This window comes from Sesamum indicum, linkage group LG4 (genome assembly GCF_000512975.1).
Source record: "Sesamum indicum cultivar Zhongzhi No. 13 linkage group LG4, S_indicum_v1.0, whole genome shotgun sequence".
In the NCBI taxonomy this organism is placed as follows: Eukaryota; Viridiplantae; Streptophyta; class Magnoliopsida; order Lamiales; family Pedaliaceae; genus Sesamum; species Sesamum indicum.
Window position 1 is genome coordinate 4,481,369 of NC_026148.1, and position 23,061 is coordinate 4,504,429.

The window sequence follows — 23,061 nt, forward strand, 5'->3', positions numbered from 1 at the left end:
CCTTCATATCAAGCACATAAAAGTCAGCAGGAAAAACTAATTCATTAACTTGCACAAGTACATCCTCAAGAACTCCTTCGGGGTAAACTATGGAATGATCGGCAAGTTGAAGAATATCCCCCGTTTCTTTCAATGGGCCAACATTTAATGATTCATAAATAGTAAGAGGCATAATATTGATAGAAGCACCCAAGTCACACATTGCTTTTTCTATTCCAATCTTTCCAATTTTGCAAGGGATAGAAAACGTACCTGGATCATTACATTTAGGAGGTAGTTTTCTTTGAAGAATGGCAGATACATTTTCTCCCATACTTACCCTTTCATTATCTCTCAATTTAGATTTGTTGGTGCACAATTCCTTGAGAAATTTTGCATAACGAGGTACTTGTTTAATTGCATTGAGTAGGGGAATATTTACCTCAACATTGAGTAATATTTCAAGGATATCCTTCTCCTCTTCCTCCTCTTTGGACTTGGCCAATCTCTCCGGGAAGGGATGTTTGGGTATGAACACCTTGGAACTTTCCTCACTGACTAGGTTGGATTTTTCAGCTTGTTTTGGAAGAATTTCGAGTGCATCCTCTGTTTTGTCCTGCTGTGCATGCCCATGCCTAGTGCTATTTTTGAGTTGTAGCTTTCTGCACAAGGTGATAGCACTAACGTTTTGGTTAGGATTAATAATAGTTTGGGAGGAAAACTTACCTTGAGACTCCAAGCGGCTGACGGAGGAGACCAGTTGGCTCATTTGGGATTCCAAATTTTGTATGCTCGAGCGAGTTTCTTGTTGGAACTGTTGGGTCTTCAAGGCGAGTGTCTTCACGATATCCTCTAGGGACATACCATTATTGGGATTGGTTTGAGGTGGTGGTGGTGGTGGTTGTTGGTGTGGAACTCTTTGAAAGTTTTGAGGTTGATTGTCATACCTCAAATGTGGGTGATCTCTCCATCCAGGGTTATAGGTATTGGAAAATGGGTCATGTCTCCTTTGTTGTTTCCCAAAAATTCCACCGACGGTGTTAGCATGTTCGGTTGATTCTTCTTGAAGTGTAGGACAAGCGTCGATGCAATGACCCAAAGATGTACATATCCCACAAGTCTTGACTTGTTGAATGCCTCCCCCTATAAACTTTTCAATAAGAGAAGTAAGTTTATCTAAACGTTCATCAATAAAAGTACTTACCTCGTTTATCCTTCGTGGGGGATTGTCGTTTCTACTACCGAATTGTTGATTATTAGCCGCCATGGTTGTGATTAGCTTGCGTGCTTCGGTAGGAGTTTTGTCATACAAAGCACCTCCACTAGCTGCATCCACCAAGCTTCTGTTTGCCTCAAACAACCCTTCATAAAAATATTGAATTAGAAGATGGTCGGGAATTTGGTGATGAGGGCAACTCTCCACCAATTGCTTGAATCTCCCCCAATACTCATAGAAACTTTGACTAGAGAATTGGCGTATTCCACTTATTTCCTTTCGGATGTTTGTAGTCTTTGAAGCGGGGAAGTAGTTCTCAAGAAATTGTTTCTTGAGCTCGTTCCAACTAATAATAGATCCTGAAGGTAAGGAGTAGAACCAATCTTTTGCTTTGTCGCCCAATGTGAATGGAAAAGCCCTTAACTTGACTTGTTCTTCAGTGGCTCCTTGAGGTCTCATGCTGGAACACACCACATGAAATTCCTTGAGATGTTTGTGTGGATCTTCACCTGCAAGGCCACGAAAAATGGGAAGTAAGTGGATGAGACTGGATTTAAGTTCAAAATCAACATTTAAATTAGGATATTCAATGCAGAGTGGTTGTTGATTTAAGTCGAGCGAAGTCATCTCTTTGATCGTTCGTTCGGGATTGTGGGCCATGACTTCGTCTTTAGAGTTGTTAGACGTGGTCACGTCTAGCTCAAAATCTGTTGCTGGTAAGGAAGAAGTAGAAGCCTCTTCCTTGTGTTGCTTGGTTTCTTTTCGGAGTCTACGAGCGGTTTTCTCGATCTCTGGGTCAAATTCAAGTTTACCTGTACGAGAAGAACGTGGCATAAAACCAAGTAACAAGAAAAAGAAATTAATTTAAAGACACCAATCCCCGGCAACGGCGCCAAAATTTGATGGGTGTCGAATCCACCAAAAATAATTCCTACGAATACTTTTGTAGATGTGTGAGTAGGGTCGAATCCACAGAGATTGATTTTAAATTAATTCCTTCATAAACAAAAATAATTAGGGGAAGTTTTGATTGTGAAGAAGAATAAAACTAAAAAGCCAATAAAATTAGAAGAGATAAATATAAGAGAAGAGTATTCCAGTTAAAGATAGGATCACACTTAATTCCACGGTTGATCATAGATGCAAAGATAACAATTATTCATGATAGATAAATTGGTTATGGCAATTGGTACGACCTAACGACCTCACCTTTCCTTACCTTGTGGATAATCAAGGAACGTCCGTTGACTAAATCCCTAATCAGTAAACAACCTTGGGAACGTACTCAAGATTTAATTTACCGACAACATTAAGAACTAGAAAGGCCCAATTCTAACCAATAAATTTCTACGAGGATTTATTTAAGTTAGATTGTGCATTCCCACAACATAATCGAAACTTCTACATAATCAATTATGTTGTGTTACCACTAGTTATCGAACTAAACAAACAATTACGGATTTGAAAGTTCGATTGGCTAGGCAAATATTCTTGACAATAAATCAGATTATTTGTAATAAAAGCACAGAGAACAACACAAATACCAATATGAATAAAAGTAGAAAGCACAAATTAGATCTCACAACCCGTTGGATTTAAGCGTTCACCAAGTCTTCAACCGGAATGAGAGATTTAGCTAGACATGCTCAAAGAACGCATGAAAAGCAAAATAATATAAAAACGTAGAGAAATAGAAGAGTTCAAAAGTTGTCTCTGAAAGTGAATTACATCACCTATTTATAATAGCTAGATACCTAGTTCTACTAGGATTAGAAGTAGATTCCTAGTTGAACTAAAAGACTTATAGAGATAAAATTATAATTCTAGTTAAACTCTTCCTTCATCAGAGGTAGTCCAAGCAGCTCCAAACTCTTGCCAAAAATTGAGTTTGAGTCTTGTTTGAATTTCCATTTTGGTGCTTTTCTTCATTTTCCATTTCTTTTGTCCTAATGCTGCAAAATAATATTTAATTAGGAGCATTTGGTCACAAAATAGGCTAAAATATTCTATAAAATAAGCACAAAATGCGATCCTATCAGGTGCCTAAAAACTAGGAAGTCGTTGACTGGTTTTTGTTTCTGGGAGAAACTCCAATTTCGTGGAAAACGAAGAAACAAGTGACTGTTTCTAGATCAACAGCCAAAGCTGACTTGCGTCTACTGTTTGTGAGATGGTTTGGATCAATTACCTATTACAAGAATTGGACATTGAAGCAAGACTGGCAATTCCTTTGTTTTGCGATAACAAAACAGCTATACATATTACAGTCAGCCCTGTCTTCCACGAAAGAACGAAACATCTCGACATAGATTGCCACATTGTGAAGGAGAAATTCAAACAAGGACTGGTATTGACCACACATGTTAAAGCAACTGATCAAGTTGCTGACATATTCACTAAGACGTTACCTGCGCCAGCTTTCCAAGCCATGAAGTCCAAACTGAAGCTGGTGTCTTTACCACCACCTCCAGCTTAAGTGGGGGGGGGGGGGGGGGGGACCTCCAGCTTAAGTGGGGGGGGGGGGTGTTGAGATTACTATTTATTGCCTGGAAAGCTTGTTTTGGAGCTACAGTACTCTGAAGAACTCTGTTTTGAAGGAAGAAGATGACCCACTGTATTTTCACTTGTAGCCGCGTTTTGAAGATATGTTTTTTTTTCTTTCTTAGCGTTTCTTTTAGTGTGGCAGTTAAGTTAGTTTATTTTTTTCCCTCTTTCTTAATCGTTTCACTATCTATTTAAAGAGATGAGCTGAGGCTCTGTTTTGCACTTGAATTTGATAAAAAGTTTCTTCCTGCTGCAAATTACTGGTTCCTCCTTGTTTACACCTTGATTGCTTTCTTGTTCTTGAGTTAGTTTACCTGTTTCTCAACACAATGGCACAGATGAGAAATTCCTCCTGGTAGGAAGTGATGGGGGATTGAGACAACAAACCATGGAAAAAAGGCAAGAATGCCCTTGAGATAGATCAATATTACAAAAATATCCAAAGATTTGAGAGTGAGCATAATCGGGTTTGGTCTCGGGTCGCGACCCGGACCCATGACCCGACCCAACATATCGCCTATTGAGACTACTGGGTCTGGTCGCGGGTCATGACCCGATCTTAAAAACTCATACTTGTAAATCATTGATTCATACATCATTGGTTTAAGATGACGACACGTGGGAAGATACGAGTGGACCTCTTAGCCATGCAAGTGGACCCACTCAAAAACAATAAATACCATATGTTCAGTTTATTTATGGTAAAACATTAATTACTCTCTTAACCACTTTAGATCACTTCAACCCACATTTCGATCACCTATTCGATCTCGAATACCTCAATGACTTAAGCATCGGAGGGCCTTAGTTGGGAACCATCCAGCGAGCCTAACAATTTGCTCTATTTTCTTAGATCCACATATCCTTCTGAGGATGGGAGGTGATTGACGACTTGCGATCCGAATCATTGGCGCCATCTCTGGGAAATTAAGAAGAGAACTTGTTTGAGATTCGAGATGGAAGGAATTTCTTAAAGGAAACACACCTAAGGAAAGAACCGATGCAACAAGAGGGAGAACAAACTCCTATAAGGCAGGAGGAACACATGGTACATATATCTCGTAAGGAATTACAACGTATGATCGAACCATCTAGTAAGAGCTCCATAGTCAAATACGAAAGGAGAACGATTACACCAGCAGTTCGCGAGCCTGTAAGAAGGCAGTTGTTTAGAGATAAGGAAAAGAGGTAGTAGATGATCTTAGGGAGGTGACAAGCAGAGCAAAACATGAAAGGGAACAAAGACCTAAAAAAGGTCATGAAAAGGAAGTCTCAGATACGGGCTCGAGCAAGAGAGGAAAGCGAAGGGAGGCAGCAATCTCGCGAACAGAAGTGGAAGATTGTCGGCAAGTAGTTTAAGAGATTAGGCCAGCAGATAGATGAGTTGAAGAGGCGCGGGGAACTAGTTGCACAAAATAGAAACTCACCGTTTGCCAACAAGTTCCTATAGAGGTGGTAGATCAAAGTTTCAGGTTACTTGACTTACCGAAGTATGATGGAACCAAGGACCTACAAGAGCACGTCTCTGCATTTGAACCTATTATGAATTTGTATGAACAAACTAATCTTGTAAATGAAAAATATGTGTTACTACTTTAACAAGAAAGGCGCAGGAGTGGTTCACCAGCTTACCAAGTGGAACCATAGAATCCTATAGCCAACTGATAAAAGAAAGGCAAGGAGGTCAGCAACCTATTTGTTTACTATCAGATAAAAGGAGGATGAATCCTTAAAAAGTTTCATAGGTAGGTAATAATGAGACCAGGAAGTACATGGCTTGAGGATAGATATGATGGTGAGTAGACAAATCATGGGCTGAAGAAGGGGCCTTTCGCTTCAGCTTTGGCTAGGGATCCTCCAGTAGATTTAGAGCAATTGATGCAATTAGCTCAGAAATATATTGATGAAATTGGGCGGATACAGGTAGAGTCAGAGGTCAAGATAATGGGAAAGAGAGGTGGAATAGATTTGAGAAAGCATGGGAAGAGCCATATGTACGAAAATATGACACGTACACCTCACTACGCACCACTAGAGCGCGAGCTATGATGGTGGAGAAAGAAAACCTATTGAAATGGCCCAAAAAGATGAGGGAGACATCAGCCAAGAGATACTCCAACAAGTATTGTAGGTTTCACCTTGAGTATGCTATTGGAGATGGGGCAACATTCTTTTTATGGCAGGATCCCTGGCATGAGTTAGGCCCTCTTATTCGACAGTTTTCAAATGGACCCAGCCTCACGAATACGCGACTGACAGACAGAGTTAATGCTTGCATTAAGGATGGGCAATGGCATTGGCCCCTCTTGTGATCCCATGCATACCCTTTACGATCGCTCACGGATATTCAACAGATTATACATTCCCTTCCATGCATTCATGGTGGTAATGACTATATCTTATGGCGAGCTTAGATGGCAACTCCGACATCAGCTATGGTGCTTCGATCGCTCCGGGATGAGGGTCCCAAGGTAGGTTGGTCTTCACTACTCTTGGGCCCTTTAAGATCCCTAGACATACCTTTGTCCTTTGGCTAGCCATACTTGGTAAGCTTTCTACCATGGACAGGCCTTGGTTATTCAACTTGGATAGCTCCTGTGTTCTTTGTACGGACGGTGCAGTGGAAAGTCACAGTAACCTATTCTTTCACTGCTCCTATTCGAGAAGTTTTTTGTGGGTGATACGGCCACACTTCGCTTCCCTTAGCTGAATCTCCCGTGGCCTACTGACGGGTTGTGGGCTGCTAGTAGATGGAGGGGCATACACGTGATCTATGTGTTCTATCATGCCTTACTTGGTTCCTTAGCGTGAGCATAATCTTAGACTTTTTGATGGGAGCCATCGTGATTCACGAACTTTGGGTACACTTATTCTCAATGATGTGCGATAGAGGATTCTTAGTGTTCAACTTCCTTATGTTGTTGGTACATGCGCACTTTATCATTAATGGTGGATTCTTTTGCCTGTCGAGGAATCCACCTAGTTAATGATTGTTGTACTGTACTTATGTACCCCCCTTTACTTAATAAAATTTACATTTACCGAAAAAAAAAGTATTGTAGGTTTCATAGAGATAAATAACATGATATGGAGGATTGCTTCCAATTGAAAGATGAAATTGAGAGGCTGATAAGACAAGAATACTATAGGGGATTCGTAATGAAAGAGTCGAAGGAGGGAGAGAGAGAGAGAGAGAGATAGGACAAGGGAACAAAGGGAAGAAATGAGAAATCGACCAGGGCAGTGGTGTCGACTTTTCATTTGAAAATGAAATTTCCAACTGCTCATGCGGTGGGAGAAGTAACATGTAATAAAAAAGAGGCAAGGAGATGCCCCCAAGCAATCCAGCTCCATATCGAAAAGTTTTGAAGATAAAAGAATGAGGATTGAGCAAATAGAGCTAGCTGAGGAGCATAAGGCGATAAAATTCATCCTAGGAGAACTAAGCAAGAGGACAAGAATCTATTTGCCTCTGAGCCCACAAATGGAAACTTTTACTATAGAATTCCTGAGGAAAAACACAGACATGTTTGCTTGGAATCCTTCGGATTTCAAAGGAGTCGATCCAGAGGTGATTGTCTATAGGTTAAATGTAGATCCCCAAGCTAAGCATGTCAAACAAAGAAAGAGATCTTTTGAGGCAGAACGGGGAGCAGGGTATGTAGCTGAGGTCCAATATACAGAATGACTATCTAATATGGTGTTAGTGCCTAACGTAGCAGGAAAATGGCGAATGTGGATAGATTCTACAGACTTGAATAAAAGATGCCCCAAGGATCCTTACCCGCTACCTCGAGTTGATTTGCTGGAGGATTCCACTGCTAGATGTGCTTTTCTCAGCATGATGGACGTGTATCAAGGATACCAGCAGATCTTAATGGATGAGGAAGATAGAGATAAGATTTCATTCATCACTGAAAGTGGCATATACTGTTATAATATAATTCTGTTTCGTTTGAAGAATGCAGGTGCTACATATCAAAGACTTGTCAATAGGATGTTGAAGGACCTCATTGGGATAACCATGGAGGTGTACGTAGATGACATGCTAATAAAGAGCAGAGAGGAGGAAGAGCACCTCAATCACTTGCAAGCAACATTCGAGGTCATGAGGAGGTATGGCATGAAACTAAACCCATCCAAATGCACATTTGGAGTTAGAGGGGGAAAATTCCAGGGGTATATGGTAGGTGAAAAAGGAATCGAAACCAATTCGAAAATAATAGGGACTATAATGAACATGAGTTCGCCAAAAACAGTCAAGGATGTGCAGAAATTGACGAGTAAGGTTGCATCGCTAGCTCGTTGCATATTCAGGTCGGCGGATAAAAATTTGCCTTTCATCAAAACGCTAAGGAAGGTGAAGGATTTTTAGTGGTCAGCAGAATGTGAGCAGGCTCTAAGCGACCTCAAGCAATATTTGACGACCCCACCACTACTAGCGAATCCTAAGTCAGGGAAAACTCTGTATTTATATTTGGCATTGTTTGATGATGCGGTGAGCATAGTCCTAATAAGGGAATAAGCATGGTAGCGAAGACTAGTTTATTATGTTAGTAGCATGTTGCAGTGTGCCGAGAAAAAATATGTTCAGATCGAGAAGTTGGCTTTGGCATTGGTGACAACGACGAGAAAACTCCGACCCTACTTTCAGTCACACAAAATCATAGTATTTACCAATTATCCGTTAAAACAACTCATGTTGCAGCCTAATGCCTCAGGTCGATTAGTTAAAGAATTAGCACGTGAACAGGAAAGACCAAGAAGAGAAGAGGGATGGATGCTACATGTGGACGGGTCTTCGACCTTAGGTACTGGTGGTGAGGGAACTCTTCTCCAAGGACCAGGAAGTGTGGGGATTGAGGTGGCGACAAAACTAGATTCTCCCACCACAAATAATGAGGCAGAATATGAGGCTTTGACTATGGGCTTAAAAATGGCGTTCGACGCAGGGGTGAAACAACTAGATGTATACACTGACTTGCAGCTGATCGCGATGCAAATAGACGACTCATATGAAACAAGGGAATGGTTGATGACTCAGTACCTAAAAAAGGTAAACGACTTGATGATGAAATTGACAAGTGCATGATACAACAGATTCCTAGAGAAGAAAAGTCAAGAGCGAATGCATTGTCAAAGTTTGAAGCTACAATCGCAGGAGTAAGAGAAGGGAAGATTATTGTTGTGATAAAAGATAAGGCATCAATAGAGGAGGACGAGATCGTGCAATGCATAGCGGAAGCGAAGTCGTGGAAGAATGAAATAGAAGAATATTTGATGAGAGGAACCAAGCCAGATGACTCGATAGCAGCTGAAAGGTTGAAATTTAGACCCAACAGATTTAGTATGTTTAATGGAGAATTATATAGGAGGTCGGAAGAAGGACCTCTATTGAATTGCTTAAGTCCTGAAAAGGCGAATTATGTGCTTAGAGAGATTCTGAAGGGAGCTACGGAAACTATTCAAGGGGCAAATCATTGGCACAAAAAGTAATAAGGCAATGATATTTTTGGCCAACTTTGATAAGGATGCTATGGAATTTGCAAAAGAATGTGACAGCTGCAGAAAATATGCAACTTTTACATATTCGCCAGCGACCTTGATGGAGCCTATCAGGATTGTTTGTCCTTTGGACCAATGGGGAATAGATATTCTTGGACCATTTCCTCCAGCTCCTGCTCAGAAGAAATTCATCCTAGTAGCGTGGAGTATTTTTCCCAGTGGATGGAGGCGGAAGCTTTAGCAAAAATCTCTGAAAAAGAGCATGCAAATGGACATGAGGAATTCGCATAAAAAATATATAAAACTGATCAAAATATGATCATTTTTTATTATGAAAAGTATTACAAAGGGAGATCGGAAGGCTCCATCCTCACTGAAATTACAAAAGGGGATAAAATTACGATCTAACATCATCATTGACAAAAAAGGACGAAACTTTTCAAGAAATGTCCATTTTTTCGACTTCTTCTAATAGACTGGTGAACTCATCATCATAAGTTGGGAGGATCTTCTTTAGGAAAAGCAGATAGGTTCCCATGCAAGGAGGGGCAGAGCCAGGTGGTGTCGAACCCTTCAACAAAGCCTTTGAGTTTCTGCACTTGGGTTGTACACTGCTCAAAACCCTATACCAGGAAGTTTGCAGCTTTGATCTCAATGGCCATCTAGAAGACGATTCATTTGAGAAAATCCTTAGCACCCTGCAAGCGGATCTCCGCCATCAACTTTTTGTGTTCGTCGGAGGCCAGATATTCCTCGAGACCCAGTGAATGGGCATCCAATAGAAGACTTTGATGCTCTGTAGAGGCCAAGTATTCCTCACAATCCTATTTGAGGCCTTCCTCCTTACCCGCAGACGACCAGCGGAAAAGCCCTAAGCTTTACTTGCTTCGAGAGCAGCAACAAAATCAGCTCGAGATTGGGGAGCTTGCTCCTTCAACTGTGCCTCCAGTTGCTTAATCTGTTCCTCCACAGAGGATAGCTTTTCCTGGGACTCAGCGAGCAGTTTATCATTAGCGAGCTTCTCCCTTCGCCAGTAAATAGTTTTTAGGGGCAGATGGTGTTCATAAGCCTTTACTTGATAAATAAAAATTGAAATAAAAAGGTTGAGGAGGTGCTTACATAAAGGTTCAGTATAAATGCCCACCTGTTCAAATGATTGTGCGAAATGTTGTTCGGCCCAAATATGTGAGTAGGGAGCTAGAAGGGCTTGGTCGAATAGAAACAAAGAGGATCTGTATACCTCCCATGAATCTTGCCCAATATGGGTTCACAAGACATTACTTTGAGCAGAGATGGACCAGTCAGATACTAATTTTTCACCTTCCATCTCAGCAGTCTTGCAAGAATGATACTGCAGCTCCTCCCGAGCTTCTTTCCACAAGCTAGTGACTTCGTTGGCTACTTTGAGATTCGTCTCCTCATCAGCCTTCTTAGCAATAGCTTTGGTCTATCTCCTGGCAGAAGAGGATTTACTTCGCTTGTTGGATCTGCTGGACGTGAGCTTTTGCTATTTTTTCTCTTGCATTTTTTTTGCTCGTTATGTCCTTCAGCGACCTCTTTTCCTTCTCTTTAGGATCCATAGTTGGAGATTCAGGAGTTTTGTCGGGCCGATATCTCGATCGAGGAATACACATTTCGATTCTAGTAGTAGAGCCAGTATCGCCACTAGCTACCTCTATAGCAATTGGCCAGGACTCAATGCTTCAGAACCAAGAACCGAACTCGATTGGGTCTCTATGATCTCTTTTCTTGAGATGGGGGAGCACAATTTCCCTCCGATGGAGTAGCTGGAGTTGGTTGTGAAGAACCAGCTCCCGCAACAATATTAGCAGGTAAAGTACCCTTCTTGGCATGAACCCTGTTAGCAGTTTGAGCATTCATTATAATATCATCTGTAAAGAGATGTTAGATGAATATTAAATGCATAAGTGGAGGAGGGAGGCAAAAAAATAAGCTCATAAAAGACCATCACGTAACGAACCCCGGACTTGGAGGGGTGCTAGAGAGAGATCAGTTAACTTTAGGATGCTCTCTATCAAGCGTTTATCGGCCTTGTACCGATAAAGGGTGAGACTATTGATGACATCATCATCCATCCCCCCACCCCCCCATAAGTCTTAGGTTCGGACTTTGAATCGTGCCATTAGTAGGGGAAAGCCAGTTTTGACCAGTTAGAGGAAGAATAAAAAAGAACTTATGCTTCCAGGCCCGATATTGGACTGGATTTTATCTATGAACCTACAGTTTGGCCTAAAGATAAAGTAGAAGAATCTTCGCTCACCAGACCTCTTCAAGGTCATGAATTTATAAAGGGACCAGAAGTCAGCAAAACTGGGTTCAAGTTGACGACAACGCATGACTAATATAAACATAAGTATATGATGAATAGCATTGGGGGATAATTGCATGGGACACACCTCTAATCTGCTTAATATTCTGGATACAGGTCGAGGAAAGGGAAAATGAAAGACCTGCCTCTGGGTGAGCAATGGACAAGGAACATAACCCTTCAGGAGGACGATGCATTCTCTCAAAAGATCGAGGCAGGAGTATATCAAAGTCTCTAGGGATATAATATTTTTCTCTAATCTCTCTAGGGGCAATGTTCAGAGTACTAATGATCCCAGCCCATAGGTCCCTAGACATCATAGCTTCATACTATCAAGGGTGTTTGAGGGATCTACAATTTCTAGATTAGTTTCTACCCTATGAGAAGGAATAGTGGAAGGACATATCTTAGCAAGAAGTTAGGCGGGTCTCGGACGAACCCGAAGATTTAGAGTTGGAGCTAGACCCCGAGCTCGAAATAGAATTAATAGACATGATGCAAGAATTAAAAAGGATATTGCGAAGTGTACCTGGCGAAAAAATATTTGGAAGCAGATCGTGCCTATGAAAGCAGCTCCCAGGAATGAAGTGAAGGATAAGTGAAATGGCCCACGTATATATTGGTGGTGGATCATGAAAAGAAGTGCCAAAACGGACGATAGGATGCAAATAACTCTGATAGATCCAATGGTTGAGAGTAAGAGACTGTTCAAATTCCCTTAGTATATACTCATACATTAAGAAGAATTGGGGGAGCAATTATGGGGATGAGAGAACAAACCATGAAAGAAGTAATTAAAGTTACATCATGTCGAGGAAAGGAATGAATCCAAGCATTAAAGGTATCCACGGTTCCGACCAAGTTTGGATATTTGAGTTTTTGTGAATCTTGCAGCAAGTTCCTTGAAAAATGATGCTTTAACACTTTTGGATATCCCTCCACACCAATGATTCCCCCTGCAATGAAGAACAATCATCAAAGAAATTAGTATTACTCAAATATTTTGCAGAAAGGACTTTACCCCACATTTTGTTATCTTGACAAGCAATACTCCAACCAAGTTTAGCAACCAGGGCTTTGTTAATCTCATGCATATTTCTAGTGCCAAGTCCACAAAGTTTTTGGAATACAACAATCATCCCAACTTTTGAGTGTCAAAATTTTCTTAATAGAGGAATGACCCCCCAAAAATTTCTCAAGAGCGAATTGAGTTTTGAACATAATGAGGATGGGACTAAGAAGGTGGACATATTGTAGATAGGGAGAGCTTGGGCAACTGATTTGATGAGTACTAATCTTCCCCGTTAGGCTTTCTAACCACCCATTTTTCTTGAAAGTTTGTCAATGAGTTCACCAAATCAAGAACATTTCTTGGCTTGCTCTTTCATGTCTACAATATCTTTGGTGCACATTTTAAAAATAGGCAGGACATTGTGGCCAGAATGGATAAAAGACTTGAATTTTGTTGACACAAAGACTAGACCACTTTTCAAAAGGCATTTGTCAACTACTTCTGCATTTAAATCATTGGCTTCATAATAAATAATAAGATCATCTACGTACATCAAGTGAGTGATTCTTGGAGCTTTTTCTACAGACTTTGACACCATTAAGCTCATTGAGATTCTCAACCCTAGTAAGCAAATGGAATAGAAGTTCAAAGTAGATAATATATAAATAAGAAAAAAGAGGATCTCCTTGTCTAATACCTCTACTGGGGGAAAGGAAACCATAGGGAACACTATTAGCAAGGACCGAAAAAGTGATTGAGAAAATGCATTATTGAGGTGGGTGAATCTCTTCGAGAAGCCAAAAATCTATGGAACATGTGAGTAAGGAGGGACCATCCTCATTGGGGCAAATTATATGATGTATTTTCTTGTTAATATCCCGAAATTCTTGTGATATGATGCTTGTTCTTGAGCTGTCAGACATCTTGTGGCCAGGATAGAGGTCCTTGGAGCAGGTTGTCATATGGGTCACTAGATCGGGTTGGGTTGCGATCTTAGGGCTTTGGTGATATTCTTAGTATATGAGTTATTTGTGTCTTTTCTTCAATAGGTGTGATATGTTGTAATTGGCATAATTAGTTGCTAATTTGTAACAACAATGTAAACTAAAATATGGATGCAATTACATGATTAAATCCATAAATTAGATAGAGTTAAAAATTGAGAAAAGATATTTCCCACATAAGAATATGATGGGAAAAGAATGTCATTTGATATGTATAGAAAGGGTATGTGAGGGTGAGTGTTTTAGACTCGTTTTGTGTCCCACATTGGAAGTTTACAGCCTAAACTCCTTATATTGAATTCAAGGTCCACGTGATGTTTGAAATGTTATAAAGACTAGAGTGAACATGGGTTGCCCCACACACGCGCCGCTGCCGCCTGCGCGCCTCGACTTCAGGCACAGGCGCGGGCATTAGGACGAATGTTTTAGTCTCAATATATATTTTTTTGCAACAGGAACATTTTGAATTTTCGAATTTGATCACGAACAATTTTTTCCAGTCAAATGTTTTTAAAACTGTATTAACCAAGATCGTCAGCCATTTCTACTAAGAATTTAAGTCTGCATTTATTACCTAGTGTTGGTGATATCTATATAAGGCTGATCCACTCTTCACTTCAAACACACCAACACAACTCTTCTCTCTTATCTTTCTCTCAAGCTCTCCCACTCATCCGAGTTAGCTTTAGTTTCTAAAGATTTTTTAGTGTTTTTTCTGGTGTTCTTCGGTATAGTGTAGTACCAATAAAACTGAACTGTCTTATTCTGGAAGAAGTTGCGTAGTACTCGGTGCATGAAGAGGACAAGATGTATAATTTCTTCAAAATAAATAGAAAAAATTCTGTGATTCGGTTGGTAATTTCATCGAGAGTTGTTACGGTATAGCTCTGTTCTAAGTTTCTTATTTACTTTTCAATAAAACATCATATCTAATTGTTTGCTTTTTTGTTCCGACATGTTTGCTTTGCCAATTTTGGTTTTAAACTATTTGTCAAATCTGATTTGATTTTCAAAATGATAATACGATTTGTTTAATACTTTTTTCAACAATCTTGAAGAAGTTATAGTATTTTGAGAAAATTAGATTTTTTGGAACTAAATACGGATTTTAGTTGTTATTTTTAAAGTTTAAAATTCGACTTTTTATCTTGTTAAAATCTTAATTACTTTCAGTTTCAAATTGTAAAAATGATCGACATTGTTTCCGTTGCTATTCCTATTTCCCCAAAAGTTGACTTGTCTAGTTTGTTGGATAAGTTCTTGGGTCAGTTTTTCAAATGTTGGCAACAACGAATGAAAATTTGGTTGACCATAAAAGGATATTTTATGGTAATTCAGGTGACTAGATTTGAACTATATGAAATCAATTCCAAAACTGATGAAATTGCACAGTGGACGGAGCGAGATCAAATAAGTCAAGGGGTTATTTTTTCAGCAATGTTAAATACGCTCTTTGATGCCTATTGTTCCAGCTCTTACATTGAAATTGTTATGGGATGAATTGGACTAGAAATATAATACTGAAAAACAAAGGCTTGAAAAGTATTCTATTTCCAAGTTCATGAGCTATCAGACGGTTGAAGGAAGGTTTGCAACTGAATAGACGCACGAGATTATCTACCTTGGGTATGCTTTGTCTGATGGTGGGATGAAATCTCCTAATACATTTCTAGTCATGTCCATAGTGGACAAATTTTCTAAATCATAGGAAATTTTGGCATGACACACAAGCATCATAAATAGAGATTGTCTCTGGATGATCTTATGATCGTGATCAGTTAGAGGCAAAACACAAAAATCAGTCTCATAAGATGCCTATTGAGCATCAACTAAGGGCCAATTTAATAATAGGAAAAAAGAAAGTGAATAATATGAACACAAACTCAAAAACCATCAATAAAGTTAAGGCCGTCAAAAATAAGAAACCAAAAGTAAATAAACATTGTTGGAACTGTGGTAAGTTGGACATTGGGCCAAACATTGTCCTTCTAAAAAGGCCAAGACTGGGCAGACAAACTGTCAACATGGTTGTTTGGGGGGGGGGGTTCTAGAGGTTCTAGCACCACAGGATAAACTGAAGGGTGTGTCTCTGTACAACCCGACTCCTGACTATTTATGAACCTTTTGATTGATTGATTGACACTGAAGCAAATGTGCACATTTGGGCTGATAAATATTTCTTTATGTCTTATCATGCCATCAATGGAATAATAGTAAGTATCGGGAACTCCAGGTACAACTGAACAAGTTAGGAAACCCTATCAATCAGTAGAAATGGATTAAAAAATACTTAATTTAGTTCACATTGATATTTGTGAGTCCAATTGAATTTTAACTAGGGACCATAAGAGATATTTTATCACCGCTATACATGATTGCAATAGATATTGTTATGTCTTTCTCTTTAGAAACAAAAATGAAATTTCAGAAAAATTTATTTTGTTTAAAAACGAAGCAAAAACCCAAACTGGCAAGAAACTTAAACGGTTAACATCTGATTGAAGAAGGGAATATGAGTCGAGTGTATCCAATGAATATAGCCAAAACAACGACATAATTCATGAAGAAACTCTTCCGTATTCACCTTCGTTTAATGAAATAGCTGGACGAAAGAATAGAACATTTAAAGTCATGATTAACAGACTTTTGTTAAACTCGGGATTACCTAAGTATTTGTGAGAGAGGCTCAAATACAGCTTGGCATATTCTAAATAGAATCCCTCTGAAATACAATACAAGTACTCTTTCGAATTATAGAAAGGTAGAAAGCTCAGCCTCAAATACTTTCAAGTGTGGGGGTGCCTAACAAAAGTGTTGTTCTCATAACACAAGAGAAAAAAATTAGGCCCTAAGACTGTTGATGTTGTGTTCTCGGGCTATGTGGATAAAAGATTATGCTTTTAGATTTATGATTATTAAATCAGAATTTTCAAGCATTAAAGTCAACACAATAGTTGAATTTCGTGATGCTACTTTCCTGTAAGATGTATTTTCTATGAAAATGAAAATACCTCAAAGTGTTTCTCTAGATGATTCACTTGCCTCCACTTCTACTCACGGACATATGGAAAAGATGAAAAATGTGGGGGTTAATCCTATTAGTACTAGTCTGACTCATGAGGAGTCAGATGGACCTAGACAGAAAAAGAGAGCTAAGGTTGTCAGGGATTTTGGAAGTAGCTTTGTCACTAACAACATCAAGGAAAATCCGGTTACTTTCAAAGATGTTATGGCTTCTTCCGAAGCCAAGCGGTGGAAAAAAACTATCAAAAGTGAGATGGACTCAACTGTCTCCAATAAGACATGGGTGCTAGTTAATCTCCCTTCGAGGTGTACTGCAATTGGATATAAGTGGATCGTTAAGAAAAAACTGAAATCTGATGGGACCATCGATAGTTTAAAGCTAGATTGGTGGCCAAGAGTTTTAAACGAGAAGAGGGAATAGACTATTTGGATACGTATTTTTCGGTAGCTCGATTAACTACTATCCGAATACTTATAGCACTTGCTGCGGTTTATAATCTTTCGATTCACCAGATGGATGTAAAAATAGCCTTCTTCTATGGTGAATTCAAGGAATAAATATACATGGATCAGCCTGAGGGATTTATAGCTTATGGTAATGAGCACAAAGTTTGTAAACAATTGCATGGATCAACCAAACAATTGCATGAAAAGTTTGATAAAACTCTTCTTACATTTGGCTTCACTGTTAATGAGAATAATAAGTGTGTTTATTGTAAGGTTAAGGAGGATAAATTATCATGTGGTTTTGTTGATGACATCTCTTGTTTAGATATTATTACCGAAACTAGGGGTGGTAGATGAGTCAAGCCGGTTCGCGAGCTCGATTTTGAGCTCGACTTGAGCTCGAAAAATTCAAGATCGAGCTCAATTCTCTCTATTCATCCGGCTCGGTAGCTTTTTTTTATTTCTTTTATTTTTTATATATGTTTTTTTTAAAATTTTATATATTTAATTTCATATTCAATACTTTATCAATTTTATACTCAAAATTGACCATATATTATAATTATTAATCAATGTCATACATTTTATTTTGGATAATAATAAATTATGGTACTTTTATTTATACATTTAATCTTTATACAAAAACAAATTTAATCAACAACTTAGTAAATATAATATTTTTTATAATTAAAATTATTATTTAATATGACACATATAAACTTTATGTTATATTTTAATTTATATTTGTATTGTGTTATACTTTTTTTAAAATTACAAGTAATTCACTTATGATTTTTTTTTATCTATTTTTGGATTTTATATTTATATCAAGATACATACTATTCATTATGTAATCTATTTTATTACTTATAAATTTATGTCGAAATTTAGTGATTCCTATGAACTAATCTAAAAATAATGATAATAATAATAATAATTATGATGATGGTTGAAAATTTTTAATTATTTTTATTATTATTTTATTATATATAATAAGATCAAAAAGTTTAAACAATAATTACGATATCTTAAAATTCGAACATCCGATTCATACCAAATTTATATATATATATATAAGATTATGTCCATTAGTTCATATCAGACGGTATGATTTAAAATCACATGGCCTGATTCAATGTTACACTATTTTGAATAATTACTCTTATGTTTCGAGTACAATATCTCGACATCCGTATATCCAATAAGTCTAAAACTTTACCAAATGTATTTTCTGTAAGTTTGATCATATTCTAACAGTTTGATCTCAATTTTGATAGCCCGATTAACCCATATTGTTCAACAATGTAAGATAATAGTTACATCAATGTAATATTAATATTTATTAATATATAAATTTATTGTAGATTGTGAACATATACTAATCTCAACTATAAAATATTTTTATGTATTTCATTGCATTATTTCAGATAATGGATACTTTTCTATAATTTTAAATTGTTCAGTTTGATTTTTTTTTGGTATATTTTACTAAATATATTACTACTAAACTAATTAGTTGTTTATATTTATAACAATAAATTAAAATCTCATGCTATATTTTGGTATATTTATAACTTAGTATACATTATGAAATCTATTTTATTACTTATAAATATATGTAAAACTTTGGTAATTCAATCCCATGATTTAATCTAATAACAATAATAATAATTAAAAAAATCATACCAAGCTTGAACTGGTCGAGCTCAAGCCATTCTACTGCAAATTGAGCTCGAGCTCGAGCTCACCAAAAAAGGTTGAGCTCGACTCGTTTACACCTCTAACCAAAATCAAGTTATTTTTGAAAAATAAGTTTGAAAATGAAGGATATGGGTGAGACTAATGTAATCCTTGGCATCGAGTTGATTCGTTCAACTGATGGGATAACTATTTCTCAGTCTCATTATGTTGAGAAGATAAATTTAGAAATTTGATTATCAGAACACTAGAATTACAAAGATACTATATGATCCTTTTGTTGCCTTATTAAAAAATGAAAGTGGTTTATTGGTAGCACAACTAAGGTATTCCCAAATTATTAGGAATTTGCAGTATTTAATAATTTGACACAAGACTAGATACTTTATTTTCTGTCGCAATGTTGGTTAGATACAATAGTTTTGACCGAACAGAACCCATTGGAGAGCTTTGGATAGGGGATTAAGGGACATTATGGCATATTCTCTGTTGTCCTTAAGGATATAGTGATGATAACTGAATAGCCAAAAACTCCAAAAGTAATGGGTGTTCAGGTTATGTATTTACCTTAAGTGGGAGTGTTGTCCCTGGAAGTCTGCAAAATAGACTTTAATAACCCGGTCTACATTTGAAGCCGAGTTATGTGCGTTGGATGCGATTGGTACTGAGGCTGAATGGTTGTATGGCCTGTTACTTCCCATTGTAAGTCAGCGTCTTCCACCTATTGTTATATATTGTGATAGTCAAACCACAATTGCAAAGGTTTGGAGTCGTAAGTACAACCAAAAGATCATATCCAAGTTAGGCTTATGTTTATAAGTAAATTAATATCGAACAAAGTTATAGGCATTGACTTTATGGGAATAAAAGACAATAATGTTGATCCTCTAACGAAAGAATTAAATCTGTCACTATTACAAAAATCCAGATTGGGGATGGAACTGAAAATCCATCAGTGGTATATATGCGATAGCAACCCAACTTTCTAAGTAGAAATCCCATAAAGAAGGTTCAATATGGTATTGACAAGTCGTAGAGCATGTCAGAGCACCTATAAACTGATATTTTGTATTTGGAGTCAATCCCCTGTAATTGTTGAAGGTGTTTAATACTACAAGTACAGTAAGAGTTTATCTCTGAACAGGGTCAAGTCTTTTAGACGAGAACCTAGTAGTGCATCACTGGAGATGCCCAAGTAAGAAAATGCAGTTGTTTGGTCACAATTAAAGAATTGGGTTATTCTTGGAAGCATTCATGAACAGGATCTAGACACCTGGTCTAAAGTGTTAATCTTAAATATCAACACAAAGTCGATGGCTTGTTGTTACTGACAGATGTTATCACAATCAGAGGCTCAAATTCAAGGTCTGGTTCCATTTGATCTGGTGACAGCTGAAGTTAGATAACTTAAGAAGTGGTTCAAATCAGAAGGTACCATTGTTGAAAACAAATTACGGAAGCTTGAGTTCAAATTTATAGATTTTTGGGGGATTGTTGTAATTGGCATAATTAGTTGTTAACTTGTAGAACAATGTGGTTTAAAATATGGATGCAATTGCATGACTAAATTCATAGATTAGATAGAGTTAAAAATTGAGAAAAGATGTTGTGCCCCATATAGGAATATGATGGAAAAAGAATGGCATTGATATGTATATAAAATGTATGTGGAGGTGAGTATTTTACACTCATTTTGTATCCTACATTGAAAGTTTATGTACAACATAAACTTCTTATATTGAGTTCAATGTCCAAATGATGTTTGAAGTGCTATGGAGACTATAGCGAACATGTGGTTGCCCCACATGCGTGCCGCCGCCGCTTGCTCTAGCTCTGACCATGGCCTCATGCATGGGCATTAGGGCGAATGTCTCAGTATATATCTGACATCAGCCGTTTTTGGCCATTTCTAACCTTTTCTGCTAAGAATTTATGTCCATATTTAATTCTTCATACCTTCTGCTGGTGATGCCTTATAAGGTTGATTCACTCTTCACTTCAAACACACCATCGTAACTCCTCTCTCTGATCTTTCTCTTGAGCTCTCCCTCTCATTCGAGTTTCAGCTCTAATTTCTAAAGCTCTTTGAGTGTTTTTCGAGGTATTCTTTAATATAGTATTGTACTGATAGAACTGAACCGTCTTATTTTGAAAGTTGTGTAGTACTTGTTGCACGTAAAAAACGAAACGTATAATTTCTTCAATGCAAATAGAAGAAATTATGTGATTTAGTTGATATTTTATCTTGGATCGAGAATTGTTACGAGACAACTCTCTTATAAGTTTCTTATTTATTTTGTAATAAAACAGCATATCTAATTGTTTGTTTGTTTGTTCCAACATGTTTGTTTTGTCAATTTTAATTTCAAAATATTTATCAAATCAGATTTGATTTTCAAATCCATACTAATATCACTTGAATACTTTTCCAACATGGTACACTCCTATCAATAGGAATTGTTATTTGTCATATGAATTCAGGAATAGTTTAATTATATAACATGGAAATATAGGGAACTGAAGAAGCTTCTGTTGTTTTTCGCCTTATACTACAACTACTATTACTTTTCATCCGACATTAAATAACTGTAAACGACTTTGACAGTTGACCTCAAAACGCTTTGAACTCTTCCACACAATAATTGAACAATCAACAGCAGCATTTCCCACCCGTTCTTCTCTTTATACTCTTCCATCGTCTTCTCCAATTCCCACATCTCTCTCTCTCTCTTCTGCAATCATGTCAACCCACAGCCCAAGTCTCTGGACAATACTCTCCGAAACCTCCCGCATAATCAGAGCCCACTTCCGCCATTACTTGGCCCTCTCACTTCTCTTCATCTTCCCTACCTCCATTCTCACCTTCATTTACCCCTTCCTGTTGCACCCCGCTTCATCTCACGACCTCCAAATCGCCAAATCTCAACTCCTCATCCCACTCATCTATGGCTTTCTTGTAGTCTTCTCCTCTCTCTGCGCCACCGCTTCTCTCACCTACACCACCTTCCACGGGTTCTACGGCAGGCCCGTCAAATTTCTATCCTCGCTTAAATCGATTCTTGTCTCGTTTCTCCCTCTTCTAGCTACCCGCCTCGTTGTCCAGTTAATTCTAGGACTGCTTATCTTTGTTTTTGTTATTCTCATGCTGTTGGCATACAATGGGCTTTTGTTATTCGGGTTTGAAATGGACTACGACAGTAAATACTTCCTGGTTTTTGTGATCTTGATGTCGGCTTTGCTTGTCGGCCTGTTGGTCTACCTGCAAGTGGAGTGGAGTTTGTCGAATGCGATTGTTGTTGTGGAGTCTAAATGGGGATTTGCACCTTTGAAGAGGAGTTCTTATTTGGTGAAGGGGATGAGAAGAGTCGTGTTTTCGATGATCGTTCTCGTTGGAATCGTGGTTGGGCTGTTCTCAATGTGGTATTCCAGGTTGTTGGCGAATGCAGGTGGAGGAATCAGTTGGTGGATTGTCGCTCAGATGGTTGTTTATGCTAGTTTACTGACCATGGTGTCGCTTTATAGTATGGCTGCTACCACTGTGTTATTTGTATATTGCAAAATGTCTCACGGGGAATTGGTGTTTGAGATCGATGAGGAGTTGGGCGGGATGTATGCAAGATTGCCTGGTGACGATGGGATGGTTTCTTCTGTTGTTTATGTTGTCCAGCAGTGAAAACAAGAATGAGAGCTTGATGTTTGCAGCTGCTCGACCTTACGGCAGATGTTGTTTCCGGATTGTTCTAATGTTGTCTTTCATGTTACACACGTTGATTTGTTGAATGAGTCTTGTTAATGATTGAGAGATGTATAGTTGTAAAATTTACTGATCATCCGAGGTGCTAAAACAAGTTTTGTTATCTATACTCACGCAGAATCCTTCTTCTTTTATGTGGTTCTTGATAAAAAAACGAATCATGTAAGAGAAAGATAATCATAGTTTATGTATTACAAAATACAGAAAATTCTAACTCAAATTGAATTTAACCCGAGTAGAAATGTTCACGACTTGTCTGAGTCCTCATGATCAAGATACTCCGAAAAGCATCTGACTGTTAACAGAGCCAGACAAGTATTTTCATCAATAATTCACTTGATATTAAACAGAGAACTCTAGATATTGACAGGAGTTGGTGATGATGAGCAAAATTTATGCCACAGGCGCATATCATGGACATAAATTTACAGGACAGACTCAGTGATGGTGCTGCATGCAGTGCAGGCTCATTGACAGTTGGATGCTGGAACTGAGTTTGCAAAGTTCTTTCAAGTTCGGACAGGTTTACTTCCCTCTACTGGGCACAAT

The 23,061-nt window shown here is 38.1% G+C and overlaps 2 protein-coding genes across 2 annotated transcripts in view; one reads left to right on the forward strand and one right to left on the reverse strand.

Annotated features, from left to right (window-relative positions):
* The window catches only part of LOC105160085, a 4,369-nt gene extending 744 nt beyond the window's left edge, over positions 1-3,625 (reverse strand). Inside the window, exons 1-2 of the mRNA XM_011077349.1 lie at positions 3,604-3,625; positions 50-2,007 (exon numbers count right to left, since the gene is read on the reverse strand). Of these exons, the coding sequence (XP_011075651.1) occupies positions 50-2,007; positions 3,604-3,625 (1,980 nt within the window). The remainder of the gene's footprint in view (positions 1-49; positions 2,008-3,603) is intronic.
* Positions 21,499-22,431, forward strand: LOC105160086. The gene has a single exon (XM_011077350.1). The coding sequence runs from the start codon at positions 21,499-21,501 to the stop codon at positions 22,429-22,431; it is 933 nt and encodes a 310-aa protein (XP_011075652.1).